The sequence below is a fragment of the Mus caroli genome, unplaced genomic scaffold (assembly GCF_978045245.1).
Source record: "Mus caroli unplaced genomic scaffold, Mus_caroli_1 scaffold_8, whole genome shotgun sequence".
NCBI classification, from domain to species: Eukaryota; Metazoa; Chordata; class Mammalia; order Rodentia; family Muridae; genus Mus; species Mus caroli.
In genome coordinates, this window is record NW_028227263.1 from 1325654 (window position 1) to 1349718 (window position 24065).

General features: G+C 49.2%; 1 protein-coding gene across 3 annotated transcripts in view; it reads right to left on the reverse strand.

Annotated features, from left to right (window-relative positions):
- The window catches only part of Shank2 (SH3 and multiple ankyrin repeat domains 2), a 453640-nt gene that overhangs the window by 384200 nt on the left and 45375 nt on the right, over positions 1-24065 (reverse strand). For all 3 annotated transcript variants that reach the window (XM_085841131.1, XM_085841128.1, XM_085841127.1), the window contains exon 3: positions 15939-16158. In XM_085841131.1, coding sequence (XP_085697257.1) covers positions 15939-16145 — 207 coding nt within the window. In that variant the 5' untranslated portion in view covers positions 16146-16158. The remainder of the gene's footprint in view (positions 1-15938; positions 16159-24065) is intronic.

Consider the following 24065-nt stretch of genomic DNA (forward strand, 5'->3'; position numbering starts at 1 on the left):
ATTCCCTATCAAGCGCTGGTATTACAAGAGTGTACCACTATGCCTGGCTCTTCAATGTGGTGATGGGGATTGAACTCAGATCCTTGAGCTTGCAAGACAAGCATTTTACCAACTGAACTGTCTCCCCAGCTGGCACAATGCATTTGGGTGACCTGTGGTGAGCACAGGCTTGGTGGAAGCTGAGGCAAGGTACACTGGGGAGAATTTTTTTTCCCTGGATGTCTGTCTGTCTGCACTCTGCACAGTCTGCACCTTTGAAAAACAGCAACCTAAAGTCAACCCATGCTATGACTGGGTCACAAAAGCCACTGTCCAAATGAAATGGGTTTTGTCTTCAGCAAAAGCCCATCAATCATACTGAGACCTGTAGACACGGCTAGGGCAACACCTGAAGCTTTAAACAAGGGCTTTATAGGGAACTAGTGACCTTGACCTAGAAAGGCAGGCTAACTCCATGATGCTGAAGTCCAAGGGCCAGGCTCATGCTTCTGAGAATTTAATGAAGGAAATCGTGGCTGTCGATTCCCTTTTCCAATTAGAACATTTCCAGGCTGTAGAAGCTTAACAACAGCCATCTGATGCTGTGGTGAAGCCTCCGCTATGGCCAAGGTGAAACTGAACTGGGAGGCACTGCTCAGACCTGCCAGGGCTCGTGTGCTCCTTGAAGATGAGTTAATTTTCCTCTTTAGCCGCTCTCAGGCAGAGATATCACAAAGTAGTCGCTCAGACGCTGACCACTGTCTTCAGTGAAAAACCCATCAAGTGAAGGGGAGAGATGGCCCTTAGTTAGACTGTCAGCAGCACTAAGGATGCATCCTGCTCCCCACCCCCCACCCCCGCTGTTCTAAGAGTAACAATCAACACCCCTGCACCCAAAGTGGAACACCTCAACTTTCACATTTCCAGAGCCACCCAACTGCCAGGAGCAGCAATGTGGGGAACCCTGAAGTCTCGCTCATGAGCTACAAGTCCCTCCCAGTCACACAGAGTAGAGGGGAAGTAGCCAAAGCTAATCAGGAGGAGACAGGCAGAAGGCTGTGGAAAGGGGAGGGTGGGGGCAGGGCAGGGAGGCAGAAAAGGAGTTTATCCACCAGAGAGGAAGTGGGAACAACTGAGTTGGGAAGCCCAGCCAGAGACAAGATGAGCGGATCCTGAAAATCCAATTCTTAGAGAGGCACTGGGAACTCATTAAAAGGGAGCTGTTTCCTTCTGGCCATAAATATGGAATCTACCCCCAGGTAGAGAGATGCTATTGTTCTTCTCCCAACCGTAGAACCAGCCAGCCAATCAAAGCTCATTTGCCCTGATAAAGTAATGGGAGGAATAATTGTCCTTAGAATGAGATAATGTGACTTTTTTTCCTCCCAGAACCCTTGTTATCTGTGCTGTTCCTAGGTTCTCTTAGGACCTGAGCTCACCTGAGCCCTGACTCAGAAAAATATAATTTTTCTTTTTTTTTTTCTTCCCTTCTGTCTCTTTCTTTTGGACTATGGCCAGAGCCTCAATGAGCTGTCTCCAGGATCCTTGGCCTTTTTACTTTGGTTTTTCTGAGCTCATTCCTGGATATGTGGACTGCCTGAGACCTCTTAAGAGTGTTATCAGAAATTTCAGGTTGCCAGATTTAACTGGGGAAGTTGGGGGAGGGGGTGTCCCCCTGAAGGGTTCTTAGTCATGTTAATCAAAGAACCTAAGAGAACCTAAGATCAGCACAGAGAACAGGGATTCTGGGAGGGAAAAAAAAATCACATTATCACATTCTAAGGACAATTATTCCTCCCATCTCTTTATCAGGGAAAATGAGCTTTGATTGGCTGACTGGTTCTACTGTTGGGAGAAGAACAATAGCTTCCTTGCTACCACATAGCTGCTTTTCCTACACATGTCTGCTTACAAACAGCACAAACTGCCTTCCTCTTCTCCATTTCTCCCTCCTGGCAAGTACCCAGATTTACAGCTTGCCTGCCCTGGGGTTTTTTCTTATAGATACTAATAAGATCTACCTCCAGTCTTTTTTTCTTTCTGAGTCTGTTCTTAAATTCTTTGATTAACATGACTAAGAACCCCGCGGGACCCCCTTCCCCCAACTTCCCCAGTCAAATCTGGCAACGTGAAATTTCTGATAACACTCTTAGGTCGCAAGCAGTCCACATATCCAGGAATGAGCTCCAGCTAGACTATAGACGGATTTCTGGCTGTTAGATAAAAGACAGCATTCCTCGGAAATCTGTGAAATGTGTTTTCTGTCCCTAAAAGCAGCTATCTCCCTTACCTCTGGCAGAAGGGACAGGGCTCTCAATTGATATGCTCCTGTGGTAGCATATCAAAGCCCATACTGGCTGCCAGTGCCCATTCACAAGTACATTTCAGAGCCTCCACTCCAGCCCTTCTCCTCTCCGATCCTCCCTCTAAATCCCCTCCAGCTCACAGGCTTCTCTCCCCTAGCTGCTCCTTATAACCCAGCTGTTCCTACTGTCCTCTCACCTGCTGTCCTCTTGCTTCCTTGATATCAATACTACTCTATCACCTAATATTTTCTTGAATTCTTGTTTGTCTCTGTCTCGTGCTATCTCCACTAGTCTCTCCTGCTTCCCTGGCCCTGGACATGTCCTGTCTGCTCTCTGTTCTTTGCTCTGAACTCATCCAGAGACCTCTGGATAGTTTCCCTCTCTTGTTCATACTAAAAACCTTCCCCCTAATGGAGTGGTCACTTCAGCAGTTTCTTGACCGCACTTTTGCATAACAAACATACTCAGAGCAAAGATGTTAGAAGACAGTCCTGCCCTTGTGTTTAACATGAATGAGGGGACACCTTCCTGGTGTCTTATCATGGATCACCAGCAGAAAGGTGCTACATGCTCTTTGCTAGCCTGACCTCTGCACCCCAGCATTACACCTCAATGTGGGATTTTACTGAGTTTCTATATAGAATTTTGGTAATTCCAAACCAAGGCTTCTAACCCCAGAAGTTATCTTCTCAAAGAGAATTAAGTGGGAATTAACCATGAAGCTTAAGCAGAAAAGCAAACTATTGCTATCTGATTATGTCTGGGCTCAGAGATCCCTTCGAGCTAGATCACCTGACCTTGCATATAAAACTCCATCTCGGTATTCAACAGAGGAAGGGACGGCCCAGGATCCTAACACAGAGAAGAGATGTGGCTTGGCCAGTTTTAGTTGTTTGAAAGTGTTAGATATAAATGCCAAGTCCCTCTCCAGCTGTCAATTAAGCCATGAGAGGATTAATACCGGCAGGATGAAGGTTGCCTTTCCTTGGTTTCCTGCATGGAAAGGCCCCAGGCCTTTGCTCTCTTTCAAGCAACTTATGATGCACAAAATTCTTGATGAAAGCTTCAAAGTGGAATTTCTCGGCTGAAGCACAGGGAAGCAGGATATCATGGTAGCATTGCAGAGAAGACAGGGATGGGAGTTTCCTTGGGTTCTCATGATGACTCAATGAAACCACAAAGAAAACCAGACTCTTCGCTTTCAATCTCTCCAACAGCAATCCAGCTATGCACTATAAAGCACACTGGGTCGTCGTCACTCAGAGTAAACACAAAATCCTAAGCACCGGTTCCTATATTGCAAAAGCATAGATGGACAGACAGATGCTTGAAGGTTTGCTTGAAGGAGGGAATGAGTGAGTGGGTAGAAGAATGGATGGGCAGGAATATAAAAGCTGGATGACTGAGTTGGTGGGTAGATAGGTATGTGGGCAATGGATTGTAAGAGGACATGTAAGAGAACATGGTGACATCGTCCTGTGATCTCAGCACTTTGGGGACTGAGACAGAAGGAAGGATCATGAGTTTATGGCTAGTCTGGGATATATATCAAAGCTGTTGAGAGAGAGAGAAAGAGAGGGGGAGGGAGAGAGAGAGAGAGGGAGGGAGGGAGAGAGAGAGAGAGAGAGAGAGAGAGAGAGAGAGAGAGAGAGAGAGAGAGAATTTGATTCTGAATTCATGACAGTGTTTGCTTTATCCCTGAGGGGAAGAGACTGGAAATGAGGACAACAAAGGCTGACTATACCAGTGAGGCTTAATCTTATCACTAAAAAGTTGAAGATTGTGGTCATAGATCTGTGTAATAGACACCCTGGAGCTTGTATGATATTTATTATTCTTGACATTTTCCCTAAATGAGAAATAAAATATACTTTTGAGGCCCTCAGGTCTACTCAGCCTCCCGAAGCCTGGCTAGATGGATAGGTAGTAGTTATGACCACTGGTTCTTTGAACTCCAAGCCTCTGAACGAGGACCATTATCGATATCATTTACTATACAGCTGTATTTGTGACTTTCCTCATTGATGAGACAAAAGCAACTCAAGGAAGGGAGAGTTTATCTGGCTCGCGGTATGAAGGCACAGGCCACCATGGCGGAGAAGGCATGGCGGCAGGACTTACATCCACAGTCAGGAAGCAGAGACAGAGGGAAGTAAAAGAGAGCCCACTCTCTCCTTTTTATTCAGTCCAGGATTCCAGCCTATGGAATAGGTCTGCCTGAATCCAGGGTGGGTCTTCCCACCCCAGTTGAGCCTCTAGAATGCCCTCACAGACACTGGGAGGTGGGTCTCCCAGGTGATTCCAAAGCCAGTCAGGTTGGCAATGGAGATAAAGCAACATGTCAGTCCTGTTGGGTGGCTTTTCTATCAGAGCAGAAAATGGGCCCAATCAAACTCACAGTCTGGTAATCTCTAGCCAGGCCTTTAGTCCTGAACAAACCTCCTTTGGGTGAGCACTGAGCAAGTAGAAAAGAGAGTCCATTCTGGAGCAGTGAGTAGGGCTGAGTTTCCAAGCCTGATGACCCAAGTTCAATCCCTGTAACCTACATAGTAGAAGAGAGAACTAACTCCCATGAGTTGTTCTCTGACTTCCACACATGAGCCATGGCTCACATACGCACCTACAAATAAAGTCTTATTTTCAAACCATACAAGGATAGTTCATTCTGAGAGAGATGAGCCAAATGAAGTCAGCCCTAGGCTCAGAAGAACCTTTTGACATAGGAGTTCTGCACTTCTGACTTGATCAGGGAGACTGTCTTATGATGTTTAAGAAGTCAGTCAGTATGGCTGCTTTACCCCTTCAATCCTAGCACTGACGAGGCTGAGGCAGGGGAATTGCCAGAAGCTCAAGGGTCAATCTGATCTACATAGAAAGATACGATGTGAAAAAATTCAAAAACAAGAAACAACCAGGACCCCAGTGGATTTGCGAGTGTTGGTGTGTGCATAGATATGAGGTGACAGATATGTCTCCCATAGGAGAGACAGGACTCTAAGGAGCGGCGTCTCCATCCCTCAGACCATATCCCTGTGAGCGCACTTACCATTTGAGTGCAGAACAGGGAGAGCCAGAAAGATCCATGAGAGGACAGTTGGCTAGTCAGTGCATGAATCCCTCCAGGGACTAGAGAACTCGATGACTGGGGGGCTGTGCCCCCCACCTGTGAATACCCTAAGGTTCACTGAAGCACTCACTGTCCATGAGTGAACAGTGCGGTTATATGAATTACGATGAGGTTTTGTTTTTGTTTTTGTTTTAAAGAAAGAAAATGGAGGCTGAGGAAATGATTCGGCAGCTAAAGACTTGCTGTGCTAGCATGAGGCCAAGAGTTCAGATCCCCAGAACCCCGTAATCCATCCTCAGAAAAAGGATCCCCAGAGCAAGCTGCTACTAGCAAGCCTAGCCATAGGACAGATGAGCTCTGGGTTTGATTGAGAGACCCTGCCTCAACTGACAAGGTGGGAAAGCCACAATCAAGGATGAGTCTCTACATTCACCTCCGGCCACCACACCCACAAGCCACACAAGCATACCAACTCACGCACATATGCAAACATGCATATACACACATGTATTCCAGCTGCCACACACATAAGCACACCAACTCACACATACATGCAAACATGCATATACACACATGTATACCACACAAATACAAAATGAGAAAGAAAAAGAAAGAAAATGGTCTTAGTCTCAGAAACATCCATGACATGGGCACTCTATTTCAAATTGATTGACAGGTCACTGTTAAGGGCTCTGTAAACTCCTCCCCTCCACCCAAGACTCTGTAAGAGCCTGTGGCTCTGATCTTATCATTCTTGTCCTTGGCCCTGTCACCAGGGACTTATGCAGTCCCTCCTCTCCCTGCCAGTTCTGTACCTGGCTCCCTACCCTGCTGTTTCTCCTTCTCCCCAGGAGTCTCCCTCTTTCCAGCCTTCCTCCAGCCAGAGCAGCCAAGGCCATATGCACAAATTCAGTGAAATCACATGCTCTGAACAGAACTCACTCGGCCACCAAAACCACCATGCCCTGGCCATGTCTCAGTCCTCCCCTATGGCCATACATTCTGCTGTGAGAGAAATCACAACTCCAAGACGGCCAAAGGCCTGAGAAAGTCAGGCGGAGCTCCTGTTGGATAGAGCAGTGTCTGAGCTCTCTTTGGGGTAGCTAGAAGTCCTATAAGAGCCAAATAAGGCAGTGACCACCATGATGCTGAGTGAGATGCCAGTCACTGAAGCTACTGACTTGTGGCTTGATCTACTTGGAAATGTCCAGAACAAGAAAAACAGAGACAGAGGGTAGAAGCACATTTGTCAGGCTGGCAGTGGGCATGAGGGATCTTTCCGGGGTGTTGGAGTGTGTCAAACCTGGATGAAGTCAGTGGGCAAACAGCTTGCTAAGTTCACTAGAAATTGTTGACCCGAATGCTTAAAACAAACAGAGTCTGGGATCTATAAAAACCTACAAATCAATAAAGCTCTTTTGACTGTTTAGAAGAGAGGGCACTACTTTTTAAAAGTAAACCTAGCTGAGGAAGATGCTCAGAGCTGGGCCAGGCGTGGGGGAAGGGAAGAACTATGTTCTAGGCTGCACCCAGACTCAGTCAGAGGCCTCTGGGCTTCCACAGAGGGTCCAAGAGGAGCGAGCTCACAGTTGACAGAAGTCGTTATGTTAGGGATGTGGTGATGGTGAGCCCAGGGTTACAAGCAGAAACTGGGATACCTGCTGGATGGATAGTATAAGGAGCCAGCTGTCCCTGAGCTGGGGAGGGAAGATAAGATAATGACATGCACAGGGGGGAGCTGAGATTCCAGGGAAAAGAATTCTGCAGACAGGAGCCTCTGGCAGGAATCAGAGACTGGGAATGGTGAGCTGAGAGCTACAAGGTGTGAGCTAGCTGCAAGCTGAGATCTAAGCTAGATGTGGGGCTTTGACTAGGGAGCAAGGCACTGGAGACCTAGCCCTCTGCTGGAGGTCTGTTAGTGACTTGGCTAAGACACTTACTTAATCATTAGTCTAAAATTTAGTGACTAGTGAGATGATGCTGTTGGGAACAAGATGGCAGGTGAACCATATGGAGCCAGCATCCTCTAGGCAGTGCATATTAAAGAATCCAGAACGAATCTTCGTGATGTGGAATGAAGGTGCCACCATGCCTAAAAACCTTCACCAACTATATCTGCTTTCTAAAAACATAGACACCATGAGCTGTGGAAGACATATCACATTCTCTCCTCCCATGGTGCCAAGAACACCAAACAGCTGGTCAGGGTGATATGTTGCATGCCAGCCTTCCTGCACTCTCTTAGCATGGATGGTCACTATGGTCCCTCCTTCTCAGCTACTGGACAGGAACATGGGTTCAAGTGTCTTTGTTCCCCTGGTACTCAAAAGCACAGAACATTTCATACATGTAAGGCCAGCTGGACAGTCACCTGCCCATGACCAAAAGCACAAGAGGGAGATGACCACACTGTGCCCAGAGCTGCAGTTCCATCTCAATGACAAATGTAATGGTCAAGAGTGCTTCTGAGCCAGGAAAATTAGGTAGACCATTCAGACGCAGGTGATGGATGGTTGCTGATGGGGGAGGCAGGGATAGTGACATGGAGAGGAAATGACTTCTAGGAGTGCCAGATCTGGAGCAGTGGCTTCTGGGAGGTACATGAGCGAGAGAGGGAGAGAGAGTCAAACACAGAGAGAGGAAGGATGAACGGCAATAAATTGTCTTTAAGGGGGTCAGGGTGGTAGATGAAAAGCTTTTTGCTAAATGAAATAACCCATAGGAAGATACATCTATGTCATAAATGGAAGTACTAATTAAGGAAAAAGGGGCCAGCCTTGTTTCCCTGTAGCGGCTGCCAGGAGATGAGCCAGGGAGGTGGAGTGGAGGGGATGGGGCTTGGACTGATAGCTTTGGCTGAGCTCCTGGTGCCAAGCCTGACTGGAGGTTGAGGGGCTGCTGCTGGGAACCCTCGAAAGCCCCTCCCCCCACTCCGCAGTACTCCTCTGCCACCTCCTCCCACCCCACTCCGCAGTACTCCTCTGCCATCTCCTGGGGATAAATGTGGGTTCGATCATTGCTGCTGTGCAGCTCGGCCACAACCAGCGCTGTACCCACTCCCTCATTCACTGTTCTCCAAAAATATAACAGAAGAGCCCACTTTGCTTGGTACTGATTTGGTCACATGCCACTTTTTAAAAGGCCACATTGAATGGCCACTGCCAGTTGTATACCACATTCGGAATGATGCAGAAATGTGCTTCAACTTGCTTCTGGCACCCTTTATCAACCCTTCCCAGTCCTCTAAAACCACCACCCAGCCCCTGCTCAGCCAGGGCTCCAAGGGTGCCTTGTCAGTACTGCCCAAGGCTTTCCTGGCCTAGGCTCACAGGAGTTGTGAGCTCAGAAATAGCAGGCAGCAGAAGACAGCAGGGTTGCGCCTCATGGGACAGTGAAGGACAGCCCCACAGCTTCTCCAGGCACCGCCACCCAGTGTGTAGACACTGGGGGCCCCTGGGGCAAGCTGGCTGGCAGCTCCACTCAGCTCCTCCGGGCAGGATTCCAGGAACTGTGTCATGTCCCCAGCTAGAAAGAGGATTTAGCCCGCAAGGGACAGCATGCGGGAACAATGTCCGCTCTGTTGCTGACAACTCATACCCGTGGGATTGCCTGTCTCTGCCTCCAGTGGCTTTGTTTGTCTTAAACAGAATGAAGTGAAATGGTCTTTAGAAAGTTCCAGAACAGATTACGCTCCTGAGAGAGCCCTTCCGGTTACAAAGTGCGATTGCCCTCTGGTCTTCAGTACTAGGTGACCAGGGCAGCCTTTCCCAGCATGTCCAGTAACCTAGTGCAAACAAGCAGACGCAGGACCTGTGGGAGAAATGGGCCTGTACCACAGTAAAGGTGACCAGCCAGGAACTGTCCAAAGCAGGCAGGGAACATGGAGCTTGGGCTTGCCAGATGTCAGTTCTGTGGTTGCTCATGCTATACCACACTAGGCTTCTCCTCAGAGTCCTGTGAACCCTCCTTAGTCACCTAACCCATCCTGGATGCTAAGGAACACTATGGCAGCTGGTATGACTCAATAGACCTCCCTCGGTAGGCGTGCATGCACATGCACACACACACACACACACACACACACATGCAGCAGGACTAGACTGTGGTCCCAGGACTGTTTGCCACACAAGCTGCTCAGTAGACACCTTCCCACACTGAATACCAGTTGCATGTATAAACTAGGCCTGGGTACCTGGCAGTCAGTGGGCACATCATGGGCCTTTTGCTCAGCGGGTTTTCAGACCTTAGACCATCTGCTCTGTCTCTCACCGGCTCCCTTCTGATCCTCCATGTTCCTTCTACAAAATGGGGTGTTTGCTGGTACACTATTCACAGCAGCTCACACAGATGTCTGATGCATGAATAGAGAAAATACAGTGTATGCCTGCAATGGAATCTTAAATAGCCATAAGGAATAAAGTCGTGACATTTGCAGGAAAATGAATGAAACTGGAGGCTGTATTATTAAGCAAAATAAGCCAGACTCAAAGAGACAAATATTGCATGTTTGCTCTCATATGAACAACCTGGATTTAAATGTGTGGTAGTGAGGGGGGAGTAGGAAGGGCACTGTGAGAAGGGAGAAGACAGGCTATTTGGGAGGAGGAAGCAGACCAACAAAGAGGTAGACTGACAGGGAAGGGCAGTTGAGGGGAAGGTAGAGTGGGGACAGGGAAGGAGAGTGAGGGGAGGTAGAGGGGGGAGGGGAGAAGGCAGGTAGAGGAGGGAGGGAAAGGGACAAGGAAGGACAGTGGGGAGAGGTAGAGGGGGCAGGTAAGAACAGTGAGGGGAGGTAGAGGGGGGAGGGGAGAAGGCAGGGGTAGGGGGGAGGGAGGGAGCAGGGAAGGAGTGAGTATTGGTGGAGGGAGAGGGAAAGGGGCAGGGAAGGACAGTGGGGGGGAGAGGGGGAGGGGCACATGGAGGTGACAAGGGAGATGGAGGGGGCAGGGAAGGACAGTGGGGAAGAAGATGACCAAGAACAAAGTTTAATTGCATGTATGTACGAAAATGTCACAAGCAAACGCACTTCATGTGTTATCAAAGAGCCTTACTAAAACCTTCAGCACATGCTGAGCCTCCCTGGTGACCAGGCTGCTGTATGGTTCTGTCTCCTCCCAGCTGTGCATCACCAAGGTTCTATTTGAACACCTAAGATTCTGGTCCTCTCCATAGGTGTGTTAGCCTTCAACAAAGATGCTCAGACCCACTACCAAGGTCAAGGTTGTTACAAAGACTCCACAGAACACATTCAAGACCTTAATATGGTGTCGGTCATGAGGTCAACATTCAGGAAACCATTTAACACCTTTTGGTATAATTATGTCACACTGGGATTCCTCCTGCATGGGACACACCCACAGGGATGTGTTGAGTCAGGATCAGCTCGAGGCAAGGCTGCATCCTGCCTGGGGGCAGTGAGTCCCACCCATCCTGAGGATAGACCCCAGCAGAGAAGAAGTGTACTATGGTCTGTACCTGCTCCCAGCAGCAAAACCCTCACCACTCCCTCTGCCCTCCCAGCTTTGATGTTCAGGTTCTAGGTCTGTCACCCTAGAGTGCTCTTACAGTCTGTAGCATGTGCACCTACGCCAATAGGCAGTTCTGGGAAATAAAGATTAACCAGATAAAACACTGTAATGGAAGGATAGCTCAAATGGATGGTGGGGCATGGGCTCTCTACTTTGGAGACCAACACTGAGGGAGACAGTCTCTGGGAATCAAGTAAGTCAAACTAAATGATGTAAAATACAAAAGCCAGCCTAGAAAAATCCCAAGGAGGACTCAGGCATTACACATGGTCAGAACCGACCCGATCCAATGATCTGTGAGATACAGAAGGCTGTGGTAGGAGGAGTGCCTCTTCCCTCTCATTGCCGCTCTCTCCCCCTCCTTGGGTGAGAGATAAGGTTATGGAACCAGCTGTTGGGAGACCCTTTAGGCGGTGCTCTCCACTGAGTGATGGGGGCAGAGGGGGCCCATCGGTGATGAAGACACTTAATCTCTGTTCAGGGGACTTCCCAAGGAAAAGCACTTAAGATAACGTTTGGAAGAAAAAAGATAAAGAGATAACTGCCCAGCCCTCTAGAAAGATTCACACACACACACACACACACACACACACACACACACACACACACACACCCCAGACAGACAGGCAGGCAGGCAGGCAGGCAGGCTGGCAGACTGATATATCTAACTTCTCAAGAGAGCTAAGAGGGCTCACTCTTGTGCTCTAGGCCCACAGAAGGAAGGCTGGAGTGGGCTGGGCAGGGATGGACGGCTTAGGCAACAATAAAGGCAGAGAAGAGAATGGTGGGGAGAGAGCCGCTCTGCTCTCAGTGAAAACTGGCCCCTCAGAGGAAGGACTGTCTTAAGAAACATTATACTCAGGAGGGAAATAATCAGACATCAGAACATATCCCAAACAACAGCTCCAGAGAATACTTGTCAGAAGCAGAGAGTACGAAGCTATGAAAACAGATCGTACTCCAGATCAGAGAATCCTGGGGACAAACAGCTCCAGCCAAATGCCTAATACAAAGACACTGGAGAACTCAACAGAGAGGGACTGAGATGCAGACACGGAGCAGAAACTCCCAGAGTGACATTACCTGGTTTCCCTGATAGACAGGAGCCAGGAGAACAACATGGGAAATGCCACAGAATACCAGGAAACTACCTAGCAAGAACAACAGGCAAACTCTCAGGCCACACTTCCAGGAAGGACCAACAATAACCCCTTTCAGGGCTAGAGAGATTATACTGTTCTTGAAGAAAACCTGAATTCAGTTCCCAGCTCCCAAGTCAGACAGCTTACAACTGCATGCAAATCCAGCTCCAAGGTTGCCCACTTCTAACCTCCACAGGCACCTGCCTCAGCATGCACTCACTCCCGCTCTGTCTCTCTCTGTCTCTCTCTGTCTCTCTCTGTCTCTCTCTGTCTCTCTCTGTCTCTCTCTGTCTCTCTCTCTCTCTCTCTCTCTCTCTCTCTCTCTCTCTCACACACACACACACACACACACACACTAGGAGCTAGGGACCAGCACATGCCTGAGTTCTGCTCACAGCATCACATAAAACATGCAGGATTGTGGTGGCACATGCCTTTAATCCCAGCACTCAGGAGGCTGAAGCAGATGGATCTGAATCTGAGGCCAGTTTGATTTACACAGCAAGTTCCAGGACAGCCAGGGAACACAGAGAAATCCTGTCTCACCAAACAAACAAACAAACAAACAAACACCAGGTATGTTAGAGAAATGTCTCAGTGGTTAAGAGCACTGACTGCTCTTCTAGAGATCCTGAGTTCAATTCCCAGCAACCACATGGTGGCTCACAGTCATCTGTAATGGGATCTGATGCCCTCTTCTGGTGTGTCTGAAGAGAGTGACATATATATATATATATATATATATATATATATATATATATGGCATGGCTGTGCATGCCTGTAATCTCAGCATTTAGGATTTCGAGGCCGGAAGATCAGGAGTTCAAGGTCATCCTCATCTATTTAATGAATTTGTTGAGGCCAGCCTGGGCTACATGAAACTGTAGACCCTAACTCTAACAGTAACAACAAAAGCAGTTATAGTCTAGTGGCTGATTCAGGAGCAACAGTTTCGGCCCCAAACTATGATAGAGAGGAAAATGCATGTCTGAGCCAAAGGTGATAAAGGAACATTTTAAAATGCAGTCACCCTTCTCAGTGTTTGTAGGATCCCTGCATAGGAACAAGCTAAATTTAAATACCTAAATACTTTCATTTACAGATATGAACAAAGCAAGAAAATTTATCTGAGTTGTTACACACACACACACACACACACACACATATACACACACCATGCTATAAGCAAGGACTGGAGGAAGGTTGAGCTGCTCCTTAGGAAGACACAAAGGCCCATGGGTGTGGCTTCCAGTGCCACTGGCCCTGAGCTCAGCATCCACAATTCAGCCTCAACAGGAACTGTGGTATCTTTATAGAGAAGAAACCACACGCAGTGAGGATCAGCAGCATGTTCACAGTCATCGGGAAGCTCTGCCCAGTGCAGGGGCAAATAAAAGCGGGACCTGGGAAAGAAAAGGCTACTACAGAGGTCTCTACCCTTGCAAATAGCGTCCAGGTAGGAACAGAGGCAGGGTGACTCTGGGGTACTGGGTGCAGGCTGGGATGAGCATTAAGTAAGACAAGCAAAGTCTGCATAGAGTCCTTACCAATGGAAGAGGGAAGATTAGGATAGGGGTGGGGGTGGAGAGAGGGAAGTACAAATAGCTAGTTGCTGCTCACCAAAACTTCCAAGGTCACCTGTAATTAAGCGACCCCCCTTAAGGAAGCTGGGGAAGACAGGGAAGTGAGATACTCCCCAGGTCACCCTTTCCATCCCTCACCTTTAGGACAGATACATAGGAGGATGTGGAGGACTCCAGACCCTGGGACAGGCCTGGGTACCAAGTGAAGGAGTCTGAATCCCCAGGTGACTGCACATATGAGAGCCTGTTCCAAGAGCCTGGGAGTTGGAAAGGCAGCTCACTTTAGCAACCTGATCCATTCCTCCAAAAGTGACCCGGGAAAAGTGCAGCCAGAGGGCGAAGGCCTAACAGGAACCAGAAAATCTAGCCCTCTTCATGGGATTAATATGTCCTTGGAAACCATCTTTCTTGGAGCAATAACAAAAAAATATGAATGCTCATTGTTTCCTCACTGCCTTTTCCTCCTTTTAAACGCAAATGAATAATGTCAGGGATGTTCATTAATGAATAGTGCATGAGTGTACGTGTGTGAGTGTGTGTGTGTGTGTGTGTGTGTGTGTGTGAGAGAGAGAGAGAGAGAGAGAGAGAGAGAGAGAGAGAGAGATCTGCACCCACGCAGCCCTCTCCAGAGCTTGCTTTCAAGAGTTGGGGGTAATGGGAGCTTAGAGAGATGCTACCCTGCCTCACCTGCCTCTTCCTGTCATCTCCCCCACCTCCCTATCCCTGCCACCTCCCTCACCCCATCACCCACTACTTCTATTCCTCACCTCACCACTCTACCATCCCATTACCCCTCTATCCCATCCCCCAACACCACTTGATTACCTCACTACCCAATCCCTCACCTCCCTCATCCCTCCACCTGATTAACACACTCACCTCTCACCCTGTCACCCCACTATCATCCCACTCCACCTTCTTCATCCTGTTGTCTCAAGAGCACATCCCTCACACTTCCTCCTGGCCTGTCATTAACTGGCATGGTCTCTTGTCACAGACATCAGAGGTGGAGCAGATTCTCAAAAGGCCCTGCCATGACCCAGTGCAATGCCCCAGAGAAACCAGAGCCTGATACCCGAGACCAGCCATGCACCAGTAATTCACAACTGTCCCTCATGGGGACAGAAGAGGTCAGGCCTATCTCTGCTTTGAGCTTCCACTTTCATCAGAAAAGCCCCAAGGAGTTAAAGAACAAGGAAGGAGAAAAGCTGAGAGGAATGGCAGAACACCAGTCCGGGAACCTCCTGGGAAGTGACGCTTGAACACAGCAACCATGGCCATCTATCACATCCAGATTGCCTCTGCACCCCCGCCCCCCACCCTCGCTAACACAAACAGCAGAAGCCAACATCCATGGGGAAGAGCCCCTCCACAAGGACAGAGCAGGGTGATCAGCATGGGCAAGCTGTGGCCTGGGGACTTCAGGGACATCCCAGGAAATGATACTGGGCCCAGGGTTCAGGGACAACCAGGTAGTGAGTGACCAGAGCCATGTGGGGAACCAAGGTACACTCAAACCAGAATCCCTTCCTCCAGAAGTGGGCAAAAACAGGCTGTCTACTTGAGCTGTAAGCAGATGAGAGGAGGCAGGGGCAGTGGGCTTCCTTCCCTGCTTAGGTATCATAGACACTGCCTACTGGTGGATGTGTTCACCATTGAACTTCATCTGTAAGACCAGGAAAGGCTCCTGTGGGTCCTTTGCTCTGGGTCCCAAGGCATGGAGGCCTGACCCAGCAGAAGGTGCTTACTATGGCCTGGACGTGGGTTGGGTATTTCTCTAGGGTTCTAGGCTTCAAATCTAATCTCGATCATGAAGTATGAAATGGGTGGAAACTGAACCCAACAAGGAGCAGTTAAAATTAGGTGAAGTCAAGTGGGGAATCCAACTCTCAAATCCTGGTAGCTACAGGAGAATAAGGAGAAATATCAGACAGAGGCATGCACACAACCCCTCACTTTTTGCCTGTGACATCCTGGCTCACCTTGGAACTCTGCTAAGAAGAAGGCCACCACCGAGGATAGACAGCCTTCGACCTTGGCCCTGTAGAACCAATGAGCCCGAACAAACCTCTTTAGTTTATACATTCCCCTGCCACAAGGTTTTACTATAGCAATGTGGAATGAATGGAGAATGCTCAATGAATATTGTAGGCTGCAATAGAAAGGAGATGCTAGGGGCAAGAAATGTCAGGGTGCTACCCAGGAGCCCTGAGTCTGGAGCACCAGCCTGTAGGCTCAGGGTGGACCAGAGCCACCCACAGCCACAGTCAGTGCTTCTAGACACAGATCTGATCAGGTGTAGAAGCACATGCTGTATGCAGGAGCTCACTCACCGTCTGCTGCAGATCCTGGATGACCACTCGAATCACCAGGGTGTTACCCTGGAGCTCCTCCATCTTCACCCCACCTGGCTTCTCTGTGGTGGCCCGGATCGTGTCATAGATGGTCTCTTCTTTGGAGCTGTCTGACTCCGAGCCCACAGAATAGTCAGAGAAACTCTGGGCCATCTCGTCCTCACTGGATGTGGGGCTGCGTGGCATGGTGCCTGGATCTCTGTGAAGGAAGGAGAAAGGAGAATAAATAAATATGAATATCAGCGAGAAGCCAGGAGCACATGGAGACTTGTTCCTGAGTCTGCCAACGTGACTGCCAGTTCACAGCATCCACATGTTTGCATGTCAGATCCCTAAAGGTGGGAAGAACTGGGCACCCCCCCACACACACCCTGCTTCCTTGATCCTGGACAGAGGCAGCAGGTAGGAAGAGGGCCAGGAATGTCCCTCACACTGTGGCAAAGCGGCCCTGAAGGAGTCCCAGCTGACTGCAGCAATGGCCACGACTATAGGAATTTACCGGATGGCTGCATTGGCAGTTTGGAACTGCCCACATAGGAAGAACAGCTACCTTTGTTTTTTTTCTTTGAGGCTAGAGTGGCAGCAGGAGAGGAAAGAACGCAGGCACGGGGTCAGAAGGCGGAGAGCTATGCTGTAATAACCCCCTACTTCAAACACAGAGTGGCTAGCAGCACAGAGTAAAAATAGTACAGAAAGACGAGGAGAGCCGATCATCTCCAGGTCTAAGAGCAGAACAGAGACCCAAGTCTTGAGCAAGCTGAAGTCAGGAGAGGCAAGGGTCCCCAGATGTAGAAGCTGGGGAAGCACCTTTCTTAGAGCCAATGTAGGGAAGGCTCCAGCACAAAAGCTCCCAGCAGGTTGCTGGTGGCTACCTCAGAGCAGGGTCTTCAGGGAGCACCTGGAAGACAAACATGGCCAGTTGTGGCAGCACACACCTGTAATGGTAGCATTTAGGAGGTGGAGATAAGAGGGTTATAAGTTCAGTCAACCTTAAAAAAATGAGTTTAAGGCCATCCTGGGCTACCAGAGAGAGGAATAAAAGCAAAATACCAAGAGAACCCAGGAAAGTCATCCAGCGATGGGCAACTGCAGAGGTGACTCCCCCACCCCCAACACGACCCCCACCCTGCTAGGAGTCCAGAAAGGGCTGAATAGATGCTTAAACTGAGGTTTCTGAGGACCTGGCAGGAAGTGTGCCACACCATACTAGCAATTCCACCTGAATAGAAATTGTGTCAAGAAGGTGATGGCCAAGTGGTCTCAGGTACCCTAGGCCTACGTCACTCAGGCACTGCCAAGCTATGGTCTCCTCTATCTGTGGGCTATGAACAAATATAAACCTGAGCTTTGTATGGAGGATCCCAAACATGACTCCAAGCAGAGGAAGAAACCTGAGGAAGATTCTCCTAGTTCTATGGTTGGAAAGCTGTGGGACAGGGACAGTCCTTCCAGACAGATTCAAGGGGCATCACAGCAGGGAGGCATCAACGAAGAAGGCACCTCTCAGGAAGGTAGAGTTAGGAATGCTGAGCCCCACAGGGCTATGTGCTTGCTGGAAAGGCCAGAGTAAGAGGAGGAGTGTTAAGCTCTGGTAAAGCTGGAAGCACTTGTGAGGGATGGGGGGGTTGTCGGTGCTGAGAGTTGTAGTTTACTGTCTCTGGGTGGGAAATAGTTAATGGAAGAAGGAAGCAAGAAAGAGGGATGGAGAAAGGGAGAGAGGGACAGAAGGAATGTTACCTCCAACCCCCTCACACACATACATATACATGCACACAGGCACACATACACACACATGCACACAGGCACACACATACATTTCAGGTTACTTTCGTGCATAGAGAATATTTTATGCTGGGAGCCACTAAGCAGAAGCAGAGGCAAGGACACTCCTGTCTCCTGGCTGGCCTAAGAGTAGAGCCTCACTTTACAAAGTTGCTCCCCTCTGGCTGCCAGGGAGGACAAAGGTCTACTTCTAGAAACAACTTTGATACTCATCATCTAGAGGACAGTCAGCCCAGGGGAACCCACATGACAGGCTGGACCGAGTGGCCTCTCTCCAGCACTGCCTCCCTGTGCTGCCCATCCAGCAGACTGTCACCTGAGATCAAGTCTTCTCTCATCTTCATTGTTCTCCTGCAGAGATGCTACCCCATGCCAGAGCTCTAAACAAGCCTTTGAGTTATTCTTCCCAGAGGCTTAGCCCAGGAAGGGGAGGGAGGTGTGGGCTGCCTGTGGTATCAACCTGCTTTTCTTTGGTGGATCTGCCTTTTGTCTCTGAACTCACAGAGCCACAAAGCAGAGACTCTAGAATACCAATAAAGGGGTTTCCCTCCTTATGGAAGGAGTGAAGGGTGATAGATGGATGGCAGATGGAGGGATATGTGGGTCCGGTAGGTGGATGGAGAGATGGTTGGATGAGACATGAATTGCTGCCTGAGTGAATATGTGCATGGGTGAGAGGTAAATATGAATGAGAAGATGATCGAGTTAATGGGTGGGTGAGTGAATGGACAGATGGATGGATGGATGGATGGATGGATGGATGGATGGATGGACATGGGTGGATGGATGGGTAGACAGATGGATGAATGTGGGGTGATAGACAGATGGGTGGATGGACAGATGGAGGGATGGACTGATGGAGGGATGGACATGGATGGATGGATGGATGGATGGATGGATGGATGGATGGATGGATGTGGGGGGTGGATGGACAGATAGATGGATGGATGGATGGAGGGATAGACATGGATGGATGGATGTGGGGGGTGGATGAACAGATGGGTGGATGGACAGATGAGGGATGGACATAGGTGGATGGATGGATAAACAGATGGATGGATGCTGTGAGGAGAGATGGGTGGGAGGATGAATAGATAATGAATGGATAGATGTGAGGATGGATGATAAAGGCCAGGTAGATAGGTGGGTGGGTGGGTAGGAGGATTGTTGTGTACATGGATGAATATATGAATGGCTGGGGTAAGTGAGTGTGTAGCTGTTTGAGTGACTTAAATGGATAAAAAAAATAGTAAGAGAAAGGGAGGAGGGATGACAACAAATACCTAACAAGGCTCTTCATAACACAAGGTAAGCTCACTGCCAGTTACTCACTCATACCGTGGCTGTTGAGAATGCTAGTACATGGGAATCTAAACCAATTGCCCACAGCTAATTCATGTCTGTTGATGAATGAAAACACACCCCCACACTCCAATGGTGCACTACTTGGCTGCACAGGTTGAGAAGGCAGCATCAGGCTCCAGCAGATGCACCTTCTGCCTACCTTGTATGCTGGGCCACCATGTGCAAAGCTAAGTCTCCTTCTGGCCTCACACCATATTGACACACAGTAGTCTTCTTCCTCAGAGGGACCACAGTGGGTATCAGCACAATCACCCAGCCACCCTTCCTGAGTTGGGGTGCTCCTCGGGGGTCCTCTTCTCTAACATGACCACCACTCTGCATCCTCCACAAGGCTCAGGAGGACAAGCACTATCTGATTCAAACGCTACATATGTGCCAAGATTGTACCTGTGGAGATAAGGGTACCCAGGCTCCTTTCTCACTCCCAAGTCCCTAATCTGGCTGTAAGTTTCAGAAAAACATGGTTGTCTCCATGTGGACATACCTCAATGTTAGCCTACAAGGCCTCAGGCTACAGCTACACCAGACCCAATCCTGGCCCATTTGGCTACTTTGAAACAGCACTAAGTTGCAGCTGCCCTATAGAAGAGGCAGAATCGACAAGGTACACCTAGCGCCACCCTTTATCACCTCTGTGCACACCACGGCCATTAGCCCTCACCATCAGGTGTCCTGGGATAACTGCACCAGTTTGCTGTCCCCATAGCCTTGGGCATGGGCCAGAGTTAGAGACTCTCTTCCCAGGTGACTTTAGAGTGTATCAAGATGATAATTTAAGTCACTATCACACACACACACACACACACACAATTAAGAATGAAAAGAAACGCCTTCTGATCCAGAGATATCATAACAAACCCCCAGATATCTGGCTTTATCACAATTGTAAGGGATCCATCCCCGACCTAGGACATCAAAGGGTAGAAGCTAGTGGCCCCTCTTCCTGGAGCCCAGAAGCCCCACAGGTCCTCAGAGACGCTCAGAAATCCCAGGTCACCTGATCACACTCCTCCCCATGAGGTTCTTCAGTAGGATCTCCCCAATGGACCTGGCACTGTTTCTTCTTGTCCAGCCCCACCTGCAGGCACAGCCCCAGCAATGAGCCCCCTTACAGGCAGGAAGTTTTGTTAAGTAAAAGATCACTCTATGTGGTACCTCAGGGCAGGGCAGGCATGGCAGAGCATACTTTTAATTTTAGCACTTGGGAAGTAGAGGCAGATGGATCTCTGGAACTTTCAGGTATCCTGGTCTACATAGTGAGATTGTGTCTCAAAAGTAACTAATTAATTAATCTGCTATCTCAGGGCTAGTGAGCCTTCCTGTATTCACTAGCTGAACACATTCGTGATTTCTACCAGCATCTTCTCAGCCACACAAGGATCCAGCAAGGCACCCAAGGTTTGGGGTTGAAGGACTCAGCCCTCCATCTTGATTAGGTACTGGCTTCAAAGTAACTTTTAGCATTCACTTGTTCATGCATGCATTATCCTCTTTTTAGACTTATCTTTATCACTTGTGCCTGTGTGAGTACATGCCACAAGAGTGCAGGTGCCCGTGGAGGCCAGAAGAGGGCATAAGAGCCCCTGGAACTGGAGTTCCAAGTGGCTGTGAGCAACAGGGACAGAAATCTGTTTTCTGGAAGAGCATGCTCTTAACCACTGAGCCAGATCACCAGCCCCTCATTCACCTGTGTGGGAGTTAACAAGGGTCTGTACTCAAACCTGACGTGACAGTATCACAAGATAAGGATCCTGCATCCCCAGGGATGTCAGATAGCTTGCGGTTTGAGAATATGTGCACATACATAATGAACCATCTTGTGGAGGGGACTTAGGTCTGAAGATGAATTCCTTTGTGTGTCATACACATGTAGCCTGCTGGTGGCTTGCGACACCACTGTCTCTGCACCCAGGTTTCAGCTACAACCCAGGCCCTGAGGTTAGGAGTGGAATTTTCCATTCATCTTTATGTTTCTGGCCTGGAAGGTTTGGATATCAAAGTGCTTTGGATTTATGGGTTTTGGAGGGTGGGGGGCATACAGCTTGACTCATGAGATTATTATGCACGGTGTCATGATTTCCACCCAGGCCTCTGGTTCTCAGGAAGCTATTGATGCTCTCATCCCGGCTGTGCAGTTCTTTCGAACACACCAGCTCCAGGCCAGAGACTGATATTTAACTGCCTTACCACGGCTATTGCACTTTCAATGCTCTCAGGTGGCCTAACAAGCAGGCAGGTTGACAGCCATGGGTTGGAGCCATGGGTCCTCATTAACCTTGAGCAAACCTTGTACTCTTTAATGTCAAAACAATTGTAGCTTCACAGACTAGATGAACACAGACCAGCTTTTCCACTGAGTGAGAGACATTATCCAACAAAGTTTGGGATAATGGAAGGAGGACGGAGCCCTCCATCCCATACAGACCCAGAGGACATGGGGCGCCCCCCCCCCTGGCATGGAGTTTGCTGCTTGGGGCTGTGGTTATCAGTAAATGGAAGAATCAATAGGGGTTGGAGAGATGTCTCAGTGGTGAAGAGCCCTGGCCCATGTTCAGTTTCCAGAATCCAAATGGCAGCTCATAACCATCTAGCTTTAACTCCAGGGGACCCAGTGTCCTCTTCCATTCTCTATGGATACCAGGCACAGAAGTGGTGCACACACATACATGCAGGCAAGCTCCCTTAATTAATTTTCTTTATTAAATCAAAAAAATTGGGAAATCTTTTGCTAACTTTGGGGAGTAAACATAAAAGTCCAAGTGTGGCCCACCTGGTGCCTCCAGCATCTTCTACTCTTAGTATTTCTGGCTCTGCTTTAGCCTCTGCTGCTGTGTTTGGGAGCAGGGAAGGGCAAACACCCACCCTAGCCAGACGTTACAGAAGCTTGTGCTGGAGCACAGGGGAGCAGTGGTCAGCACAGGGCTCCCAGCCTGGCTCAGTGATGATCCAAGAACCAATGCTTGGATAAAGGAAGAGGTAGGATAGTGCAGGCACTTGCCCAGTGGTTGTCTAATGGCTGGACTTGTGCACAGAACCTCTTGGCAGATAAACAAGCTATTCTCACTCTTGCACTCAACACCAGAAATGTTCATGATCACTGGGTTCTCCTGTGCGGGGCTGTCAAGAGATGTTGGAGGGGGGCTACAAAGAGGGTGCATAATCTGCTGCTTGCTAGATCTTGCCAGTGGTGCTGGCAGCAGTAACAGGAGCCTCAGCTGTGACAGCAGCAGCAGAGGTGACAGTGGTTGTAGTGACCACAGCTGTGGCAGCAGCAGAAGTAGCAACAGCTCAGCTGGGCTCAGGAGCTGCGAGGGCTTCCCAATACTGCAGGCTTGACACCAGAGCATACAGGGCATGTGTGTCCCAGCTGCATGTAGGCCAATAGGACATGGGATTGTTGACCCCGTATCACTGTGAATGAGGTAGCATTAAGGGTGGTCAAGACCTGCTGGCAGCCTGCAAGAAAGGGATGAAGATGCTCACACACTGGTGCCATAGCACCACAGTAGGCTGAGGGCAGCATGGCCCTGCTGCAGCTCTGCCAGCCTGCACGGGCTGCAGTTGAGTAGTTCACTATGCAGCCAGCCTGCTCAGCCACTACCACCAAGGGTCCCTCACCACAGCCACGCAACCTGCGGGGATGGACACCGGGGCCTCTCTGGGGATGAGCAAGTAGGCAAGCTATCTCTAAAACAACCTGTGTTGGGCTGAGAAAAGAAAACTATCATGTCTGGGGGAGGTCGGGCCTTTCATGTTCCATCTTACAGAGTCCTTTGTACTGACAGATGTTAGTTTGGCCCCAGTGGTTCCCGCTCCTGAGGCTGCCCCACTTTCCACTCCAGCAGGGACAGAGAAAGAAGACAGGTCTGGCATAGATAGATGTGGTGCATGAGTAATGGCTGCTGCGGGGTTCCTGAGTCCAGGAACGGGTCAAAGGCAGAAGCGTACACTGAAGAGTGAGAAGAGACGATGTTCCATTGGCTCCCCATGAAGGGATCACTTGTCTTTGGCCCCAGCATACGGCATACAGCATGCAGCGTGCAGCATGCAGCATACAGCACTGCTCCCTGACGGCCTTGGGAAACAGCTGCCATTGACACCTGCATAGCCCAGACCAGCTTTGTCCAAGTCTGGAGCAAATGAGATTTTCCAGTCCTCAGAATTCCTGCCCTGGAGCGTGGAGAGGCAGGCAGCGCACCAGAAGGCCCTCTTATGTGCATTCTACTCCCAGCTGCCTGAAACTGCACCCAATCGCTTGAAGCAAACACCCACATCTACCTCAACCCCTCCCCACAACCCTGATTCCCTCCCAACCTGACCTCTGACCAACTCTCTCAAAAGTTTTCTTAGTGACTGCATCATTACAGCTCCCGGATGAACCTGCATGCCTGTGACTACTGGTTCTTTAGTGGGTCTCATTTGCTGCTGTCCATCTATCATCTGGGATACAGTGGGCATTCAGTGGACACAAGCCAGACAGGAGCAAGGCTATGGAGCTGGCGGGATGCAGTGGGGGAGAGATGGGCAGAGCATGGGCCCACAATCTGCCCCCAGTAGAGTGTCAACTCCAGCTACCACCAGCAAGAGGGAACAGATCCCAGAGTCCCAGTCCTGTGGGGATGGTTTAGGTCAGATGTGAGCAGGCATGTGACAAGTATCAATACTGGAAATGTACCATTTTAAAGGCTTGTTTTTTTGTTTTTTTGTTTTTTCAGGTCACATGTAGATGTGCCTATGGGCTGGACGTAAACCAGAACTCTAAGGTAAGCTTAACACCCAGTCTTCTTTCCATAATAAAGGAGGGTGATGGGGGTGTTCATAACAGGTCAAAGCCAGAGACTGACTCCAAGAACAGAGCTCACAGACCAATAATGAGAATAATGAGGTGAGGCTCCTCAGTCCAAGCCACTACCAGTAACCTCCTCATCTAGAAGGACACCTCGTAATGTACCCTATTGC